This window comes from Vidua macroura, chromosome 26 (genome assembly GCF_024509145.1).
Source record: "Vidua macroura isolate BioBank_ID:100142 chromosome 26, ASM2450914v1, whole genome shotgun sequence".
NCBI lineage: Eukaryota > Metazoa > Chordata > Aves > Passeriformes > Viduidae > Vidua > Vidua macroura.
The window spans coordinates 1,185,312-1,201,159 of NC_071596.1; the positions used below are offsets into that span (position 1 = coordinate 1,185,312).

The following is a 15,848-nucleotide window of genomic DNA, read 5'->3' on the forward strand; positions in this document are numbered from 1 at the left end:
TCTAAGGGGTGCACAATGTTTCATCAGGATACCAGGAACCCCAGATCACAAGCCTTTTCCCCAGGCTGTGCACAGGAAGATGGCCTAACCTGGCAGAACTGATTTACTGTCCTTTTTCTATTGTCACAAACAGCCCTGTGCTTACTCTGGGCAGGAGCACCTCAGACCCACAGAAGGGCTGTATCTCTGCCTGGAGAGCAGCACAGCAGCCTGGAAAAAGCCTTGTCTCATACTGAGGGACCACAGCAGATGAAAACCCCCACCCTGTTCCCAGTGCTCTCAGGAGCTGCATGGGTGCACACACCAACTCCCCCTGTGTGCCCCAGCAGAGGGCAGGAGGCCCTTCCCTGTCACACAACACAACAGATTGGTCCAAGGTCCAGCAGTGCTGAGGGGGCTTTGGACAATGCAGTTGTTCCAAGAGCTCTTCAATACCCATAAACTTAACTGCACTTAAGCCCTAGACATTGACCTTTCACTGGGACTCTGCAGGGAAGTTTAGAGCCTTCCACAAAGTCAAAGACTAAAGACAATCTTTGAAGAGAAAAGCAAATGACTAAACTGTTTCTTGGCTTTTTACACCAGGCCAGACTGATTCTAGAAACTTCATGTTAAGAGCAGGACTTGCAGAGTAAGCATGTTAATACATCACCCTGAACTAATTAGACTTAACAGTACAATTCCTCCTCATGCTATCCAGCTAATTTCTTTATATAAAAGTTTGCTCAAAAATTAAGGAGCCCAGCTCCACTAGTGTCCACTTGTTCTCAAATGAAATATTTTCAATACTTCAGAATTTTCCATTCTCTCATTGCCAGCTGTCTGAACACTGACTGCACATTATGTTCTGGTCTTGGACCACCAAAAAGGAAACATCCCAGTTCTCACCTTCTCTCAACAGAATGCTAGTGAAGCCAATACCAAGTGTCGAAAGTGTTCCTGAACTGGAACACCCTTAGGACAGAGCCCTGTGATGCCTACTGAGGGATTCAATGGGATCAGGCTGCAAGCGTGCACCCTTTCACCTTGAATGCAACCTCTAAACAAAGCTGAAGAGTGAAAGTGCCAGGCACCACGCGCATCCTGCACTGTGAGCTGGAGCACTCTCAGTGCATACAGTACAAAATTAAAGGCATTGGTCTGGAAATCTTATAAAAGAAAAGCCATCAGAGTTAACTGCCCTTAATTTTATTACATAACCAGACAGAACAGTTGAGACTGGAATGTCAGACTTCCTCTTCAAGCACAATTCACAGTTTCATATTTGCTTTGTATCAGTAAAGAAAAATCAACTCACTAATATGCACTTGGGATTCATCCAGTGAGGTACAGGCTCAGAACACAGAGCAAAAACTCACTGCAAATGGCTCCACAAGCCTTCGGAGAGCAGCAGATGGTCTCCAGCTCTTCCTTTAGATCATTTCACCCAGTATTTGCCATCAAACATTCAGTGGATACCGGAGGGGATACAAGTATGCAAGAGCTAGTGAGTGATGAAAAGCCATCAGAGATTTGCACAAGCAAGCAAGAGACTGACTACACAAAGTTGTGGTAACATTCTTCCCATTCAGCACAACGAAGAATTAGAGTAGTTAGCCCTGCTGATGACAAATCTGTTACATCAGTGAAGTACAATCATTTAAGAATTACAGTCTGCAGTTCAGTAAAACAGTAAGAAGAAAACAACAGGTTAGTAGTTATTATGTGAAATCCTAATATTATGCATTTTAGTAGAGGTCAATAGTGAAAGATCATGAAGAGAAAGTTCCAGATACTATGGATCTGCAGAAGTTTTACAAAATGTATAAAGTATTGTGTTTCTCTACAACAACCAAAACTCTTACAAGTGTAGGTATATATGTGACATGAAAATATTGCCTCACTCACTCAGACAGGGGCAAGAGAGATCTAGAGAAAAAGCAGCATGCAAAAAAAAAAAAACAACCCTTGAACTAGAGCAGATCCTGCTTTCAGACACTACCTACAGTACAAAAGAAGCCTACTTGTACAGGCTGCAAAAGGTTTCTGAAATCAATATGCTGGCACTTACTGTACAATAATGTTAACTGATTAACATAAGCCATGAATAAATATTACGCCATTTCATAAAGCCTGCACAGGCATTCATGGTGGCAGAGAAAGCAATGCAGATGTATTTCATTGTTCCCAAATAAAACAAGAATAAAGAAAGATTTCCCTAGCAGGAAACAGTAAACTACACAGCCAGACTAACTGTATTAGGGGTAATTACAGAATAAGTAATGTTATTTTCAACAGCTTTCTTATGTGTGTGCAGCCACTAAAATCCTCACTGTGAGACTTCATCAGGACAGAAAACAGAGCATTTGGCAAGATAGCTAGTTTAATTTCTCCCCCATGTTTACAGAAACAAGAAAAAGAGATATCTGACTATGGGAGGAAAAAACCTTGTCACCTAAATGTAGTTATTTCTTCAAGTGGTAGAGTCAAGTCCCATTGCTCCCCTCCCAGAAAACAACAACAACAAAACCAAACTGAAAAAAAAAACCTAGCAAAACCAAAACAAGCTTATTTGATAAGACTGTTTCATGGGATAATATCCAGCAGCAGATGTTCCAACACAAACATGTCTATCAGATCAGTGACTACATTTCAAGCCCAGAAGTCACCACATGGAAGGGGTTTCAGAGGCAGGGGGATGTTAGCCCTACAATTAAAGCTCTAATATGAGAGGAGAGATTTGGGAATGGAATAAAGGAGGGAGGAGGGAGTCACTGAATCACAGGAGATAGGAAGTGCACACAAGTTTCTAAATGAAGCACGGACAAAGTGGAGGGCACAAGAGTCGTCTAGAGAAGGTCACAGGTTCTGACAGCACTGGAGTTTGTTGGATTTCTGTCCATCGGTGGTTGGCGGGACGCTGATATCAACGACGTTGTTGCCAGGAGACTCATCGTGCGCAGACCGGTCGGCGATTTGCTTCTGCGACACGATGCGGTAGATTTCTGCAAGGAGAGCACACGGTCAGAGCCCAGGGGCACAGCCTCCCACAGGCACAGCGCCAGGCAAACTGTCCAACAACATGCCAGAGCCCAAGAAGGAGAAGATTTAACTTGAGGGCTCTAAAAGGGAATCTAGGCTAACCAGATGTGGTATGTAACATCTGGCTGGCATTCCAGTTCTGGAATGAATACACCAGCTGTCTGGAAAAGTTATTAAGACAAGAGTCCTCGCTGCCTTCCACAACAGCACTTCCTATCCCGTTCTTTTTCAATTACTCCATGAAAAGGGGGTTAATTAAAAGGGTTTTTTAATGGGAAAGGAGCAGGAATGCTCATTTCTAAAACAGGGAATCATTGTCTTTGTGATTAAAAAAAGTGGGCAGCATACACTAGTAGCACCAATCACCAGGATGCCGGGAAACCTTCACAGCAGCAACAAGTTACACAACGTCCACCTCCCCTCCCGGCAACTTGTACCACCAAGTAACAGCAATGCTCCTCTCTGCAGCACATCAGTTTTCCTACCTATGACAGTAGAAGCTGCATGGGTCCATAAAGCCCCATGCTTCTCCAAATGAATTTATTTGACTCAAACTAACTTAATGCTTGAAAGCACACAAATCCAACAAAGCTGTAACCACTGAAGAGAGACTGCCAACTTAAAAGCCTTCACAAAAAAACTGTTTCAACTGCATACTTAGCAGAAGTCTTATAAGTGGAAAGGTTTTTAAGTTACTTATTTCACTGACTATAAGCCCTTGTTCCAACTTCCCTCCATTGTGAAACAGGAAAAGGGCAAGTACTTCCCTGGAAGTCTGTGGTAAATATTACGGTCACATTCATACAGCCACAACCCCAAAACAGGAACACCCAAAGCCTTTAGTAAGGATTAAAAAATCACAGAGGATTGTGCAGGGCTTGTTTATGGGGATTTTTTGTTAGGTTTTTTTGGTGGTTTTGTTTTGGTTTTTTTGTTTTTTTTAAGAATCTGCACTTATTTATGTTGTTTAAAATGGAAATCTTTAATTCAAGGCAAATCTTGTTGCCACTGGCTACCTACAGATCTTTGCTGAAAGGGAGGAGGAAGGTTGTTCAGAGGCTGTCACACCTTTTTCTTTCCTGCTCAGTACCGTATTTGAATTTGAGCTGTTCAGAGTGGTTGCCAAGCCCCCTTTGCTTTGGGGTAGCAGCTCTTTGGGGTGTTTTGTGGGCTTTTTTTTCTTCCAGTCATTAATGATTCCTCAAACAAGTGGCCAGTAAGGAAACCCCTGTCCTGCTGTTCCCACTCTCTTCCCTCTGCCAAGTCCCCTGTGGTGGCTCCCAACTCACTACTCTACACAGCACATTTTCCTAGGTTCCTTCTCCTCTCTTAGGAGGATGATTCTCCCTCAGGTGTAATCACTTTAGGAATAGCCTTTTCAGGACTCCTAAGTCTTATTATCCATGTGCCTATGCTACCTGACTGGACAATCTCAACACTTTAGGAGCCCAGGATGCTGTGAGAGAAAGGGGGTTGAGTTCAGTTTGCCCAGGCCTGACCTCAGCTTGAGTTGTTACAGCACTGTGGCTCTCCTAGAGTGGCCTCAGGCCAGCATCTCTAACCAGGGTCAGTGTCAGGAAGGGAAGACAGGACGGATGGTGACCATTGAACTACACTCAGATAAATATACTGTCTCAATAAAAATACTGTCTCAAAGTGCCAGGGAAGTTGCCTCAAATCTAGCCAAGTGTCTCAGATAGCCACAAATCTGCTACACAGTGTGAGACCAGCCCAGCTCCAGCTCTGGACAGTCAGCTCTGCCTCACAGTCCAGATACTTCACTAGTGGCTCTCTAATAACACAGATCTGCTGGGCACCAAATACAACCCATTCCTCATCTGTCAGGCTTTTACCTATAGAGGCAGCTTGGCTACCCTTTATTTCCTGTCTGCCTCTTCTTGGGCACCTTGGAGTCAGAGTTGGGGTTGTTCAGTCTAGAGAAGCAAAGGCTCCAGGGAGACCTTAACGCAGACTACCAACATCTACAGTCCCCCAAGAGAGCTGGAGAGGGACTTTGGACAAGGGCTGGAGGTACAGAACAAGTGGAATGGTTTTCCACTGCCAGAGGAACAGGGTTAGATGGGATAGTGGGAAGAAATTCTTGGCTGTGAGAGTGGTGAGATCCTGGCACAGGGTGCCCAGAGCAGCTGTGGCTGCCCCTGGATCCCTGGAAGTGTCCAAGGCCAGGCTGGACAGGGCTTGGAGCAACGTGGGATAGTGGGAGGTGTCCCTGCCCATGGCTCACTGTCAACTTGATATCCATCAGAATCCTCAGGTCCTTTTCTGCAGAAGATGCTGTTGGTGCAGTGCAGTCACCACTCTTGCTATCAGCTGAGAACAAGAGTTCAGCAGTCTGAAAATGGTACCAGCCTGCTTTGGTGTAAAAGATACTGCAACATTTAACTTCCAGCATGGCTGGGGCTTCACTGCCAAGATTTTGTGCAGGCACGGAAGTACAGTTACTAATTCCTTTACAACAGTGCTGTTGCAATAGCTTGAACTTATGGAACATCAGGAGATAGAAACCTCCAGGAGACAGAAACCCTCACCTGGGACAGAAAGGGATGTATGGGCTGGGAGGCAGAACACAAAGGTGAGATTAGAAAGCTTGCGAACTAACCATTGATCCCAACACTCATTTCCAAAACATTCCAGAAACCTACAAAATGCGCCCATGAAGAAGATCCACCACCTCAGCTGCTCCTCTGAACCCATTATAAACCATACCTGTAAGGATGTTCTTGAAGGCTTCTTCTACATTTGTAGAGTCCAGAGCAGATGTTTCAATAAAAGATAAATTATTTTTTTCTGCAATAAATAAGAAGTAGTTCAGTTAAAAATTTTAATAACACTTTATTTCATATTTACTTTGATGTTTTTAACTTTTATTTTAGGCCAAACCAGCCAGGGCACAGTAATATTTTTTCTTTTCCTTGTTGCACAAGGAACACCTTGGTTCTGCAGTTCAGCAACATTTCCTTTGCCCAAAGTGCAAGAACATTTTCCTCACTGCAGCCCTTGCTCAGTCAAACAACACAAAATACCATTCTCTTCTGGCTACAGATCACACCCAGAGCTATCTTGAGCAAGAGCCCCAAGCAAAAGCATATCAGCTGCTATAGAGACACAATTCTCCTCTGCAACCCCAAGAAGATCAACAGACCTATACTTTCCTAATCAGACCCCACTTCCAAATAACAATGACCCCCTGAAACCCAGTCTATTTTCTTCTTTCCTCTTACAATGCAATTTTTTTTTATTATTATTATTAAAAAAGAAAGTGATTAACACTCAAATATCATACCTAGAATGGTTCTGTACCACCTGCCCAGGAATACGCAAATTTCAGTACTGGAGCTTAAACAGTAACAATTTGACCATCACTAGCAATTTAAAACAGCCTTAGGAGGAAGTCCAGGGTCAAAAAGGAAGAAGCTAAACCAAGTGACCAAAGTCATAGACTATACGGGGCACCCACCAACTTGTTTTTCTTCTCTTAGATAAATGCCACTTCTCCTTCATCTGAAAATTTGAAATGGCTTTATTACCCTCAGGGTACTTGCTTACCAGCAAACTTCAGAAAGTGTGTATAAGTAAGCCTTGGTAATATTTCTAGAGGTATTTTAGAAGTTGTACATTTACATTCCACCTCCAAGCTTGACAGCCACACAAAAGCTGAATGACCCCAGGCCTTTCAGGACAAAAGAATATCTGACCAGTGCTCTGCCGGGTAAGGAAGAGAGAAGGAATGTAGTGGCAGCATCTTACATAACCCACTTGACTTCTCCCAACAAATGATAATTCTCGAGTCTGATGATCGCTGCATTTAAGTGAGACTAGATGACACTACTACATGCACCAGTGCCCTAGAGCAGCAACCACCCCATCTAAGAAAAGGTTCAGCATTCATTTGTAGCTGTCCACATTGATATCTACTCAGTAGAAGCAGGTCTCTAGGAAGGAAGGATGGACATTTTGTATTGCAATATTTTTTATTTTTATTGTGATATTTTCTCTACTAAATATTGCTTACTGTTTCTAGCCTTGTTAGAAGAAGTGTTTATTCTTCAGCTATCAGGCAGCTCAAGGACAGTGTTTCAAAAACATATACTATCACTAAATTTAAAAAACAACAGAAACTGCAAACTAAAAATGGCAAAGAAAATTCTCCAAAAAAAAAAACCAAACCAGTCACACATGCTAGTTAGTAAGTCAAGATATTTCATTATAAAAAAAAAACCAAAAACAACAAAACACCTTAAATGTCTTTTTTAGGGTTCAAACTAAAACTTGAGGTGAGAGTTGAGCCCTGGACAAAACAGTGTGATCACAGCAGGCACCATCCCCCAGCCCGAAGCCCCAGTCCACACCTGCGAAGGCCCTGGCCTCGTCAGTGGGCACGGCCCGGAGGTGGCGCAGGTCGCTCTTGTTGCCCACCAGCATGATCACGATGTTGTTGTCAGCGTGGTCCCGCAGCTCCTTCAGCCAGCGCTCCACGTTCTCATAGGTGAGGTGTTTGGCAATGTCATAGACGAGCAGAGCCCCAACAGCACCACGGTAATATCTGAAACCGTGAGGCACAGCCCTTCAGCTAGAGCTCTGTCTCAGCCACACCAACAAACAGGCCATCTAGCTCTTCTTTAATACTCTCCACTTTGGAAAAAGTTGTGCTAATGTAGATACTGTTGTTGGAGTGGTTTTGAAGCCTAAGACCAAGTTCCAAATGCAGCGTTTTTCCTAATAGCATTTCTAAAAATCTCCAGTGTGTGTACCAAAATGCTGAAGAGCTTCCAGAAATCAGGACTGGAAATGTCTGCTCCAACTGTGTATAGGAAAACTGACCATTGCAGAATCAGTACAGCTGGGAGGTTTTTGTGAAGTTACAACCCACCTTTCTACTAGGAAAATAGCCCTTAATAAAATGTCAGTATTTGTTCCTGATCCTTCAAATATCTCCTGCCCCTCTGACAAATTAAAGAGGGGACTCTGGGCTATATTGTCACTATCCACCAAACTCTAATCCAGGAACAGTTTGCTCCCTCAGTGCAGGTTTGGGCCCATTCCAACACAAGCCAAGGGCTCAGCTCAGCACAAGCCACTCTGTATTAGCAATCCTGTAACATCCATATCTCTCTTCCACACAATCCTACCATTTCTCCTCAGTTCTGCCAGCACCTGTCTGACACGTTGTTGAACTGAGTCAGGGCATCGAGTCAGGGCATCAAGTCAGCAGAAAACATTCTCTTTTCCCTGATGTTCTGCTGGCCAAGCAGGCTGAACTGGCGGAGTGATGTGTTGAGCAGCAGTTAGTGCCAGCACAAAGGAGAGGCAGGATCACAGGACTGCAGCTGCACTAGCTCCCAGCAGTAAAACCTGTTGTTGTTGACCCAGACTAGACCAGCAGTTTTTACAGCAAGAGCAAGGGTCAGGAAAAAAAATCTGAAAGTCACACTAACAGTTCCAGAAAAAATGCAATTTGAAATTGTCACTTACATCTGCTTCTGCATCCCTCTCCCTATAGACTGCTCCCTTTGGGCTTCAGGGTCTCCTGGTTTTCTCCCATCTTGACAAAATTCCCCTTACCTTGAGCTTAATGGCTCAATCTGTGCATGACTCAGAAACATGTTTTTACCTTTAAAAACTGATACACATCTGTAACGTAACAAAAAATCAACTCACTGATCAGAAAATGCTCTGGAAAACCAGGCCTGACCAAAGGGTTTGCTTTTTGTCCTCTGCAAAATACTTTTGCCAGCATAGAAACAGGTACACCTCAAGGCACTCTGTGGATTAACAAGGTGCCATAGGTGAAAAGGCGTCTCACCTCCAGGGACTGTGCCTAATGTTGCACAGCCAGCACTGTCATTGTTGCCTTCCTACTCCCTGGCTATTCAATGTCTGCGCTCATGGACCCAATCTTCAGGGCTGTGATTAATTCAAAGTCATTGAGATTTCAAGGGACTTTGTGGCTGCAGGTTTTCCTAAAAACACCCTCAATCTCAAGACTGAGGAGGCAATTGAGACCAGAAGCCATGGGTGTTACAGTAAGCCACCATACCTAGACCAAAACTTGATACCAACAGTACTCAGCTTCCATCTGAAATGACACTCACTCCACCTAACAAACACAGCACATTCAACACAGACAAAAAACTAAATCCCAAAACTCAAACAGAATTTCCCACAGTTTTAAGTTGTCATTTGTTTCTATAACAGTTACATGAGAATCTAAAATTACCTTCATTATATTAATCAAGAGAACACAAAAGTATTTGCTATTGTATGACTAGGATCCACACTGAAGTCTGTCATAATGACTTTGTCATGTGTGCCAAGTATGTTTCACTCTCTACCCCTACATTTATCTGCAGCATCTCTGCTAGAATTCTGTTGAGCAAAGACAGAGTACTCACGCTGAGGTAATCGCGCGGTATCGCTCCTGGCCCGCAGTATCCCAGATCTGGGCTTTTATTGTCTTCCCATCCACCTGGATGCTCCTGGTGGCAAATTCCACCCCAATGGTGCTCTTACTTTCCAGATTGAACTCATTGCGTGTGAAACGTGACAGAAGATTACTTTTCCCAACTCCAGAGTCTCCAATCAACACAACTGAAAGCAGAGACATTATTTTCACAATTAATTTCTCGTATCAGCACTGACCCCACGCGACAGTGCGGCCTGGCAGGCAGCATCCGCCAGAAATGCACAGTCAGATAACACAGGAGAGACAACACAGACAACACAGCTTGCTTCTCCAACCCCAGAAGAGCCCCAAGTTCTTTTGTGGTGAGTAGCTGCCCGGTCCTCAGAGGTGAAAATGAGAAATTGCTACAGCGACTGTCAAAGTCAAACAGTGCTTTGGAAGCCCCAAGCACTGCTGCAGGCAGAGGTAAGACATGCCCCTCACACACTCAACCTTTGGCACAGGAATGCTACAACCCACATTTTAAGAAACACTACAGGCAAGAACATGTCAATAGGCCACCTGTCTGCCCAACAAAAGCCTTTGTACAGGGTAAGTGTACTCTATTTTTATAAAAAAAACCAAAAACATGGTAAGTAAACAATTATTTGCAGTCCCTGTTGAAATCATATAGGGTGTTTTATTTCAATAATTTAGTTAATAAATATGTTCACCACAAAAGGGGGAAATCAGGAGACATTTCGTACTACAAAAAAAGATACAAAGCAAAGCAGAACTTCATCCAGCAAAACAAGTTGTAGGAGACTGCATGAGAAGTAAGAGATGAGCTAGAAACCTCTGCCTCCACACATAGTGTTGCCATGATAACAGAAAAATGGAAGTGCAGACAGATCTTCAGCACACAAAGCCCAGCTTTCCTGAAAGGAATTGTGAAAACAAAGGTACATCTTGTGGCAGGAGGTTCCCTCTACTTTTTGGCTTATAGATGAGAGCAAGAAACAACTACGAGAAACACAGTTGAAACAGCTGAGCCATGCTCCCTTCCTCTCACAAACACTCTTATCACATACCCTTTGGAATTCAAGTGTCCTGGCTCAAGCAAAAGGAAGAAAGTCAGCCAGCCTCTGTGAGCTTCTTTAACCTTGGGAATATTTCCTACTCCAGTTCTAAGTACAGATTTGCTGATCTTCCTCATTCATATGGTCTGCTCTTCCTACAGAAAAGCAGACATGGGCAAAAAACATTCCCAATTTCCTCCCAGCAACTACAGAAGAACCTTCTCATTGCACACTTCCAGAATGAGCTCACCAGTGTCTTCCTAGGGCCAAGGATCATACTAGTCTTTTAGTGCTGCTACAGCTTTTCTCTGCTCAGGCCATTGTTTGAGGATGGAGCTCTGGCAGCGCCCTGCATCCAGCTCGCTGCCACCCCACCCCTGGAGCACATTCCCAGGCTGCCGCTGGACCCTGGCTCTCTGCTGCAACAGCTCCCGAGCTGCACAGGGGCATTGTGCTGGAGAGCCCCTGTGCAGCTCCTCTGCCTGAGAGCACAGACAGACAATTGTGCTAGCACAGCTGAACAGGCAAAACACAACACAGGCAGGAACGGGCAGCCAGCACATCGTGGCAAGGCACCACAGCTCGCCACCCGGGAGAACTTAAACCAGCTCCTCACAGTGCTCTGCTTTCCTTGGCAAACATCCTAAACGATTTTTTAGGGTATGAGACCAGATAAATTAAAAAAATATTTTATTACAAGTTCTAACTATAGGAGTTTTTCAGCTTTATTTTTCAGACAAACAGTTTTTCATCACTAATTCCATGGGACCTTCCAAGAACAGGTGGAGGTCACCCATCTTGCACAGGGATCTGCTGTAGGCTCTATCCTACAGCAAAGCCCTGACCATAACCAAAAGTAAGAATATCCACCACACAAGCTAGACCAGATTGGAAGACCCCTGAGGCTTCCAACTGTTTCCGAAGGGAGTTATCTTGATTTTGCAGCTGGAGAAAGCACAGCCTTTCTACATTCTAGCCATCTCCCAGGCTCTCGCATTTTAAATGTATCAATTTGGGGCATAAACCATGCAAATGGCTCTCAGGTCATTAACTCCATCTGTCACTGGAAGAAAATTCCAGGGGTCCTGGGCTCCTTTGGCTGGTTATTCACAGGCTCCCTTCACCGTGCTGTCCCACATTCCAGCAGAGCTTCTAGGAGAGCATTTTTCAGAAGTTAAAGGAAGGCAATCAGATCCCAAGTCAATAAAGAGCATTCCTAGAGTTTCCATGTGCTTCTTATTAATACTCAATCTTGAGCACTAAAAGGGCATTTTCACTTTCAGGAGAAAGATGCCAAGACTGGGGGCCCCACATGCAGAGAGAAGCCACAAACTTATTTTCTACAGGAGCTGAGCAAGAAGAGACCTTCAACATTCTGGACTAAGTGATTAGATCTTGGGAAAGTTTCTAAATTTGATAACAGGCCACCACACAGTATTGCCTGGTCAAATTCAGAAGTCATGACAGAGAAGGGAAAAAAGTTCCAAATGACAGCTTAAGAGTCTGAATACTCTCTAAACCCATCTCACCAGAACTGAGGAAGTCACTCTCAAAATGCCCCTAAGGGCCACATTGGTGATTAAAAGATGCACAGGTTTGATCCTGGAAGTGACATGAACCAATAACCAGCACCAGCCACCTTCAGATGGCTCTAAGCACATAGACAAGCCTTGCACAGTGTCCTGTTTATATCCTGAATCAGTATTTCCCGATCTCCTCTCTCCTCCAGCACCCCCTGCTACTGTGAGTTATGCATCACCGCCAAATTACACATCCATCAACTCAGTCACCACCCTCACTCTGCTTCCTGTGTCTATAATATCCAGAACTACAGCACAATCTCACCCCGAACACCTGCCCTGTATATTAAGATCCTTGCACAAAACAAGCCAAAGTCAGAATTAAAATTCCAGCGCCATACATCATTGGTAAGAAAGGGAAAATAAATAGATCAAGTTTATGACAGAATTGTAAATACACTCATTTATTAATCTGGGAAAAAGAATATATACTTTTGAGCGATTAAGAATATTAAGACTCCCTCTAGCAGAGACCATCTAACCAGAGTCTGTGATAAATCTGAAGTACATAAGGTTGCCAGATATTGGTGACTAATAGGATACGCATTTGTTTTTAATAACCACAGCCTTAGTTACGTGGAGACTAATCAGAGCAGTCTAAATTCCCACAAAAGTAAAAGAAAAGTCTTTTTCCCTATGGCTGATTTTTCCTGCCTTTTTCATGAGCCAGCACACATCTGCACAACCTCAGATTTAATTTTTAAAATAAACACTGATAATAGCTAATCTTCTCGAGGGCAAAACTAATGTGCAGATCACATTTAATAGGTAAAAGGCTTCCAACATTTTCAACGGCTCTTCAAGGGTCATGAATTCAATTCCAAATCAATGCATTCAAAACGCATCCTGAAAAGTCCCTGCTTTTTCACCATCCCTGCTACAAAACTAACTGGGAATAGAGGCCAGAACTGCCAGCTTCACTTGGCTCACATCACTGAGCACAGCCACGAGCTCTTCGCAGCCTCACTACCCCACACAGCCCTGCACACACAGTTTGGCTTCTTCCCCCAAAGGCTGGCTCAGGCACTTGGGTAACAAGTAATATTTTGTTGTGATCAATAAAATAAGCAGTTCTGTTGGGATGCACACAGAAAAAAAGGGAAATTTGGAACAAAGAAGCACTAGTTCAGCAGAGCAGATTTGACTATAATCACTCACATTCCCAGAGTGCTCCCAAACCTTAAGTTAGTCATTGCCTGCCACATGCTGTCCTTTGGAAACAGGTGGCAGGGGAAACAGTCAAGCGTTAAATTTAATAAAAATAAACCTTCCCAGACTACGATCCTCCAATATAATTATTTCTACCTCTGACTACTACCCAGACTGAGAGAACAGAGTTTAGAAGTTATCTATGTAGCTAAGAAGGGGCTAAACCACAAACCAACCAATGTCCTGGACATCATTACGGCAACTGTCCTTGATGTTTAATTCCATTACTGAAGGAGGCAAAAATAAAAGGCAGGAGAGTTGATCCCACAACAGAGCCGTCATCCCACTTGGTCCCATTTATATTATTTTTTGTCTAGTCCCAAAAAGCCTCAGAAGAAGGAAAAGATAAATAATCAAACCCACAAAGAAACCCTTCTCTATCTACTTTTTTTTTTTTTAGAAATCCATACAATGACCCCTCCCAAAAGGCGCACAGAAAAGGACAATTCTCTCATCCGCTTTTTATTAAGTGCTGCAAAGTGTGCCAGCATCACCACAGCAAAGATCTTGACCAAATGGCTTTAGGTTGAGTCTCATTCCAAATATATTAAAAACACATTTCAAAGCAAGTATTTTTAAAAGACAAATGCATTCCCCCTAGCTAATTGACTATTCAGAAAAAGAAAAAAATAAGTACAATTTTTAGGCTTTCAAGTTCCTGGCTATTAAACCACCTGGGAAACAGACTTCAAAAGGAAACTAGACTCAGACTGCTTATTACATTTTTACAGGCTGGTTGTGTGCTTTATAGGAAAAGAAGAAATAAGGGCTTTTTTTCCTCCATTGTCCTCAAAATTCAACCCACTGTAAAACAAATAAAGCAAATAGGCAAATAAATCTATAAAATATTTCCCACAGATGAGTAACTGTTATTTTCTTTGGTCCACAAGTTCAGAATCACTGCTGCCCTTGTGAGCGTCCAGGTACAAAGACATCAAACGCCTGGGAAATTGTCACAGCAGCAAGTGACCCCCAGAGCCCTCACAGACCACCAATGGCACCATTAGCACTGCCCCTCCCAAGAGTGAACTCTTGGGATAAAAATCATGTTTCAGCCACTCTACCAACAGTAGATCTGGTGCAAAACAGGCTGGGAAAGCAAAGATGAAGGTGCTCCACCCACCTGCACCGCTCCTCGGGCCTCAGAGGCAGAGCTGTGGGCTGCTCCGGGAAATTGGTCAGCTTGAGCCTCTGGACAGGCAGAAAGCCGGCCTGGGGAAACATCCCACGGGACAGAAACCCCGAAGATATCCCACGGGATGACACCCTCCGGCTCTCCCCGGAGCCAACGCAGGAAGAGCAGCACCGAGCCCTCACAAGAGCCCTGGACATGCCACAGGAAGGGCAGGGGCGGCAAACACCCTTCAGCACAACCACTTAACACCGCCACGGTCCCAGGCTCCCAGTACCGGCGCTCAGCGAGGACCTGCGAAGGAGCCTCCACCGAAGCTTACGGTTTTGCAGCTCCGACTCGACATCGGGCGATCCCCGGACAACCACCGGCACCGCCAGGCACAGCCCCGGCCCGCAGCCCGCCCGCTGCCCGCGGCGGCTCCGATCGCCCCCGGGGGTAGCACCCAGCTGCTGGCGCGCGGCCTACGCGGACCGGGACGGGACTGGACGGGGCGGGGCGGCCCTTGCGGCTCTCCCGCCGCTCCTCCGGGGCTACCCCGGCTCCAGACCAGGCCGGGGGCCCACAAGGCCGCCCCGCGCACCAAGGCCGCGGCGGACGCCCTGGGCCCGCGCGGACCGCTGGTCCCGGCCGAGACCGGCGCGGTGCGGCGGCCGTGGCCCTGCTGAGCACGTACCTTTGAACAGATAGTCGTACTCGTCGTCGCGGGTGCCCATGGCGATGGCGGCGCCGACCCTCTGCCTGCCCGGCACCGACCGCGGCCCAGCCGGGGAGGGGCGCTCCCGCACGGCCCAATCAGCGTCCGCCAGAGACCGCAGGAGGCGGGCGGTGCACCAGACCCATCAACAACATCCAATAAGCGACGGGAACTCCGCTGACTGGCGGGGAACGCTGCCCAATCGAAGGCAGGCAGCTGGGGGGGCGGTGCTTGGGTGCCCGAGCTGGGACCCTGAGAGACGGGGCGGGGTCGGGGGCGGGGTCGGGGTCGGGGGCGGGGCGGGAGGGCCGGGGTTTGCGTGAGGGCCGGGGCGGGGCTGCGGGGGCAGGGTGAGTCTGTTCGGGGAGGGGGTTACACCGCAGGGAGGGGCGGCCCTCGGAGGGATGGGACCCTCCCGGTTGGAGTGGGATCGCTGGGAGAGAGGTTTCGCTCCGTTTGAGAGTCACCCCCGATCGCTGGGGCGTGGTGTCAGCTCCGGGCGTGGGGGACAACCGGCCCGGCCCGGGGGTCAGCGCAGCACCGGAGCCGGGGAACACAGCGGGGCAGGCCTTCAGCCGCGCCCCAGGACACACGGCTGCCGCCCGAAGCCCCCGCCCCAGCCCCCTTGCTTCCCCCTCGGGCTGCTCCCGGGCTCGCTCAGCGCTCTCGGCCCCACCTTCCTGCTAAACACCAGCTGAAAAGGCTGTTCTGGCAAATAAACGCCCTC

At 46.1% G+C, this 15,848-nt stretch overlaps 1 protein-coding gene across 1 annotated transcript; it reads right to left on the reverse strand.

Moving 5' to 3' along the window:
- Positions 1–1,166: 1,166 nt before the first annotated feature.
- On the reverse strand, positions 1,167–15,229 carry RAB11B (RAB11B, member RAS oncogene family). Its single transcript, XM_053999271.1, has 5 exons — positions 15,101–15,229; positions 9,435–9,630; positions 7,392–7,585; positions 5,749–5,829; positions 1,167–2,984 (listed from the first exon to the last, which is right to left on the reverse strand). The coding sequence occupies exons 1-5, from the start codon at positions 15,138–15,140 to the stop codon at positions 2,839–2,841; spliced, it is 657 nt and encodes a 218-aa protein (XP_053855246.1). The 5' UTR covers positions 15,141–15,229; the 3' UTR covers positions 1,167–2,838.
- Between the last annotated feature and the right edge of the window lie 619 nt (positions 15,230–15,848).

Coding starts and splice junctions, on each gene's coding strand:
- RAB11B (XM_053999271.1), bottom strand. CDS start 15,140: ATGGGCACCCGCGACGACGAGTACGACTATCTGTTCAAAG. Junction 9,631..15,100: donor GTACGACTATCTGTTCAAAG/GTACGTGCTCAG, acceptor CTCTGCTTTCAG/TTGTGTTGATTGGAGACTCT. Junction 5,830..7,391: donor CGAGGCCAGGGCCTTCGCAG/GTGTGGACTGGG, acceptor TATTTATTGCAG/AAAAAAATAATTTATCTTTT.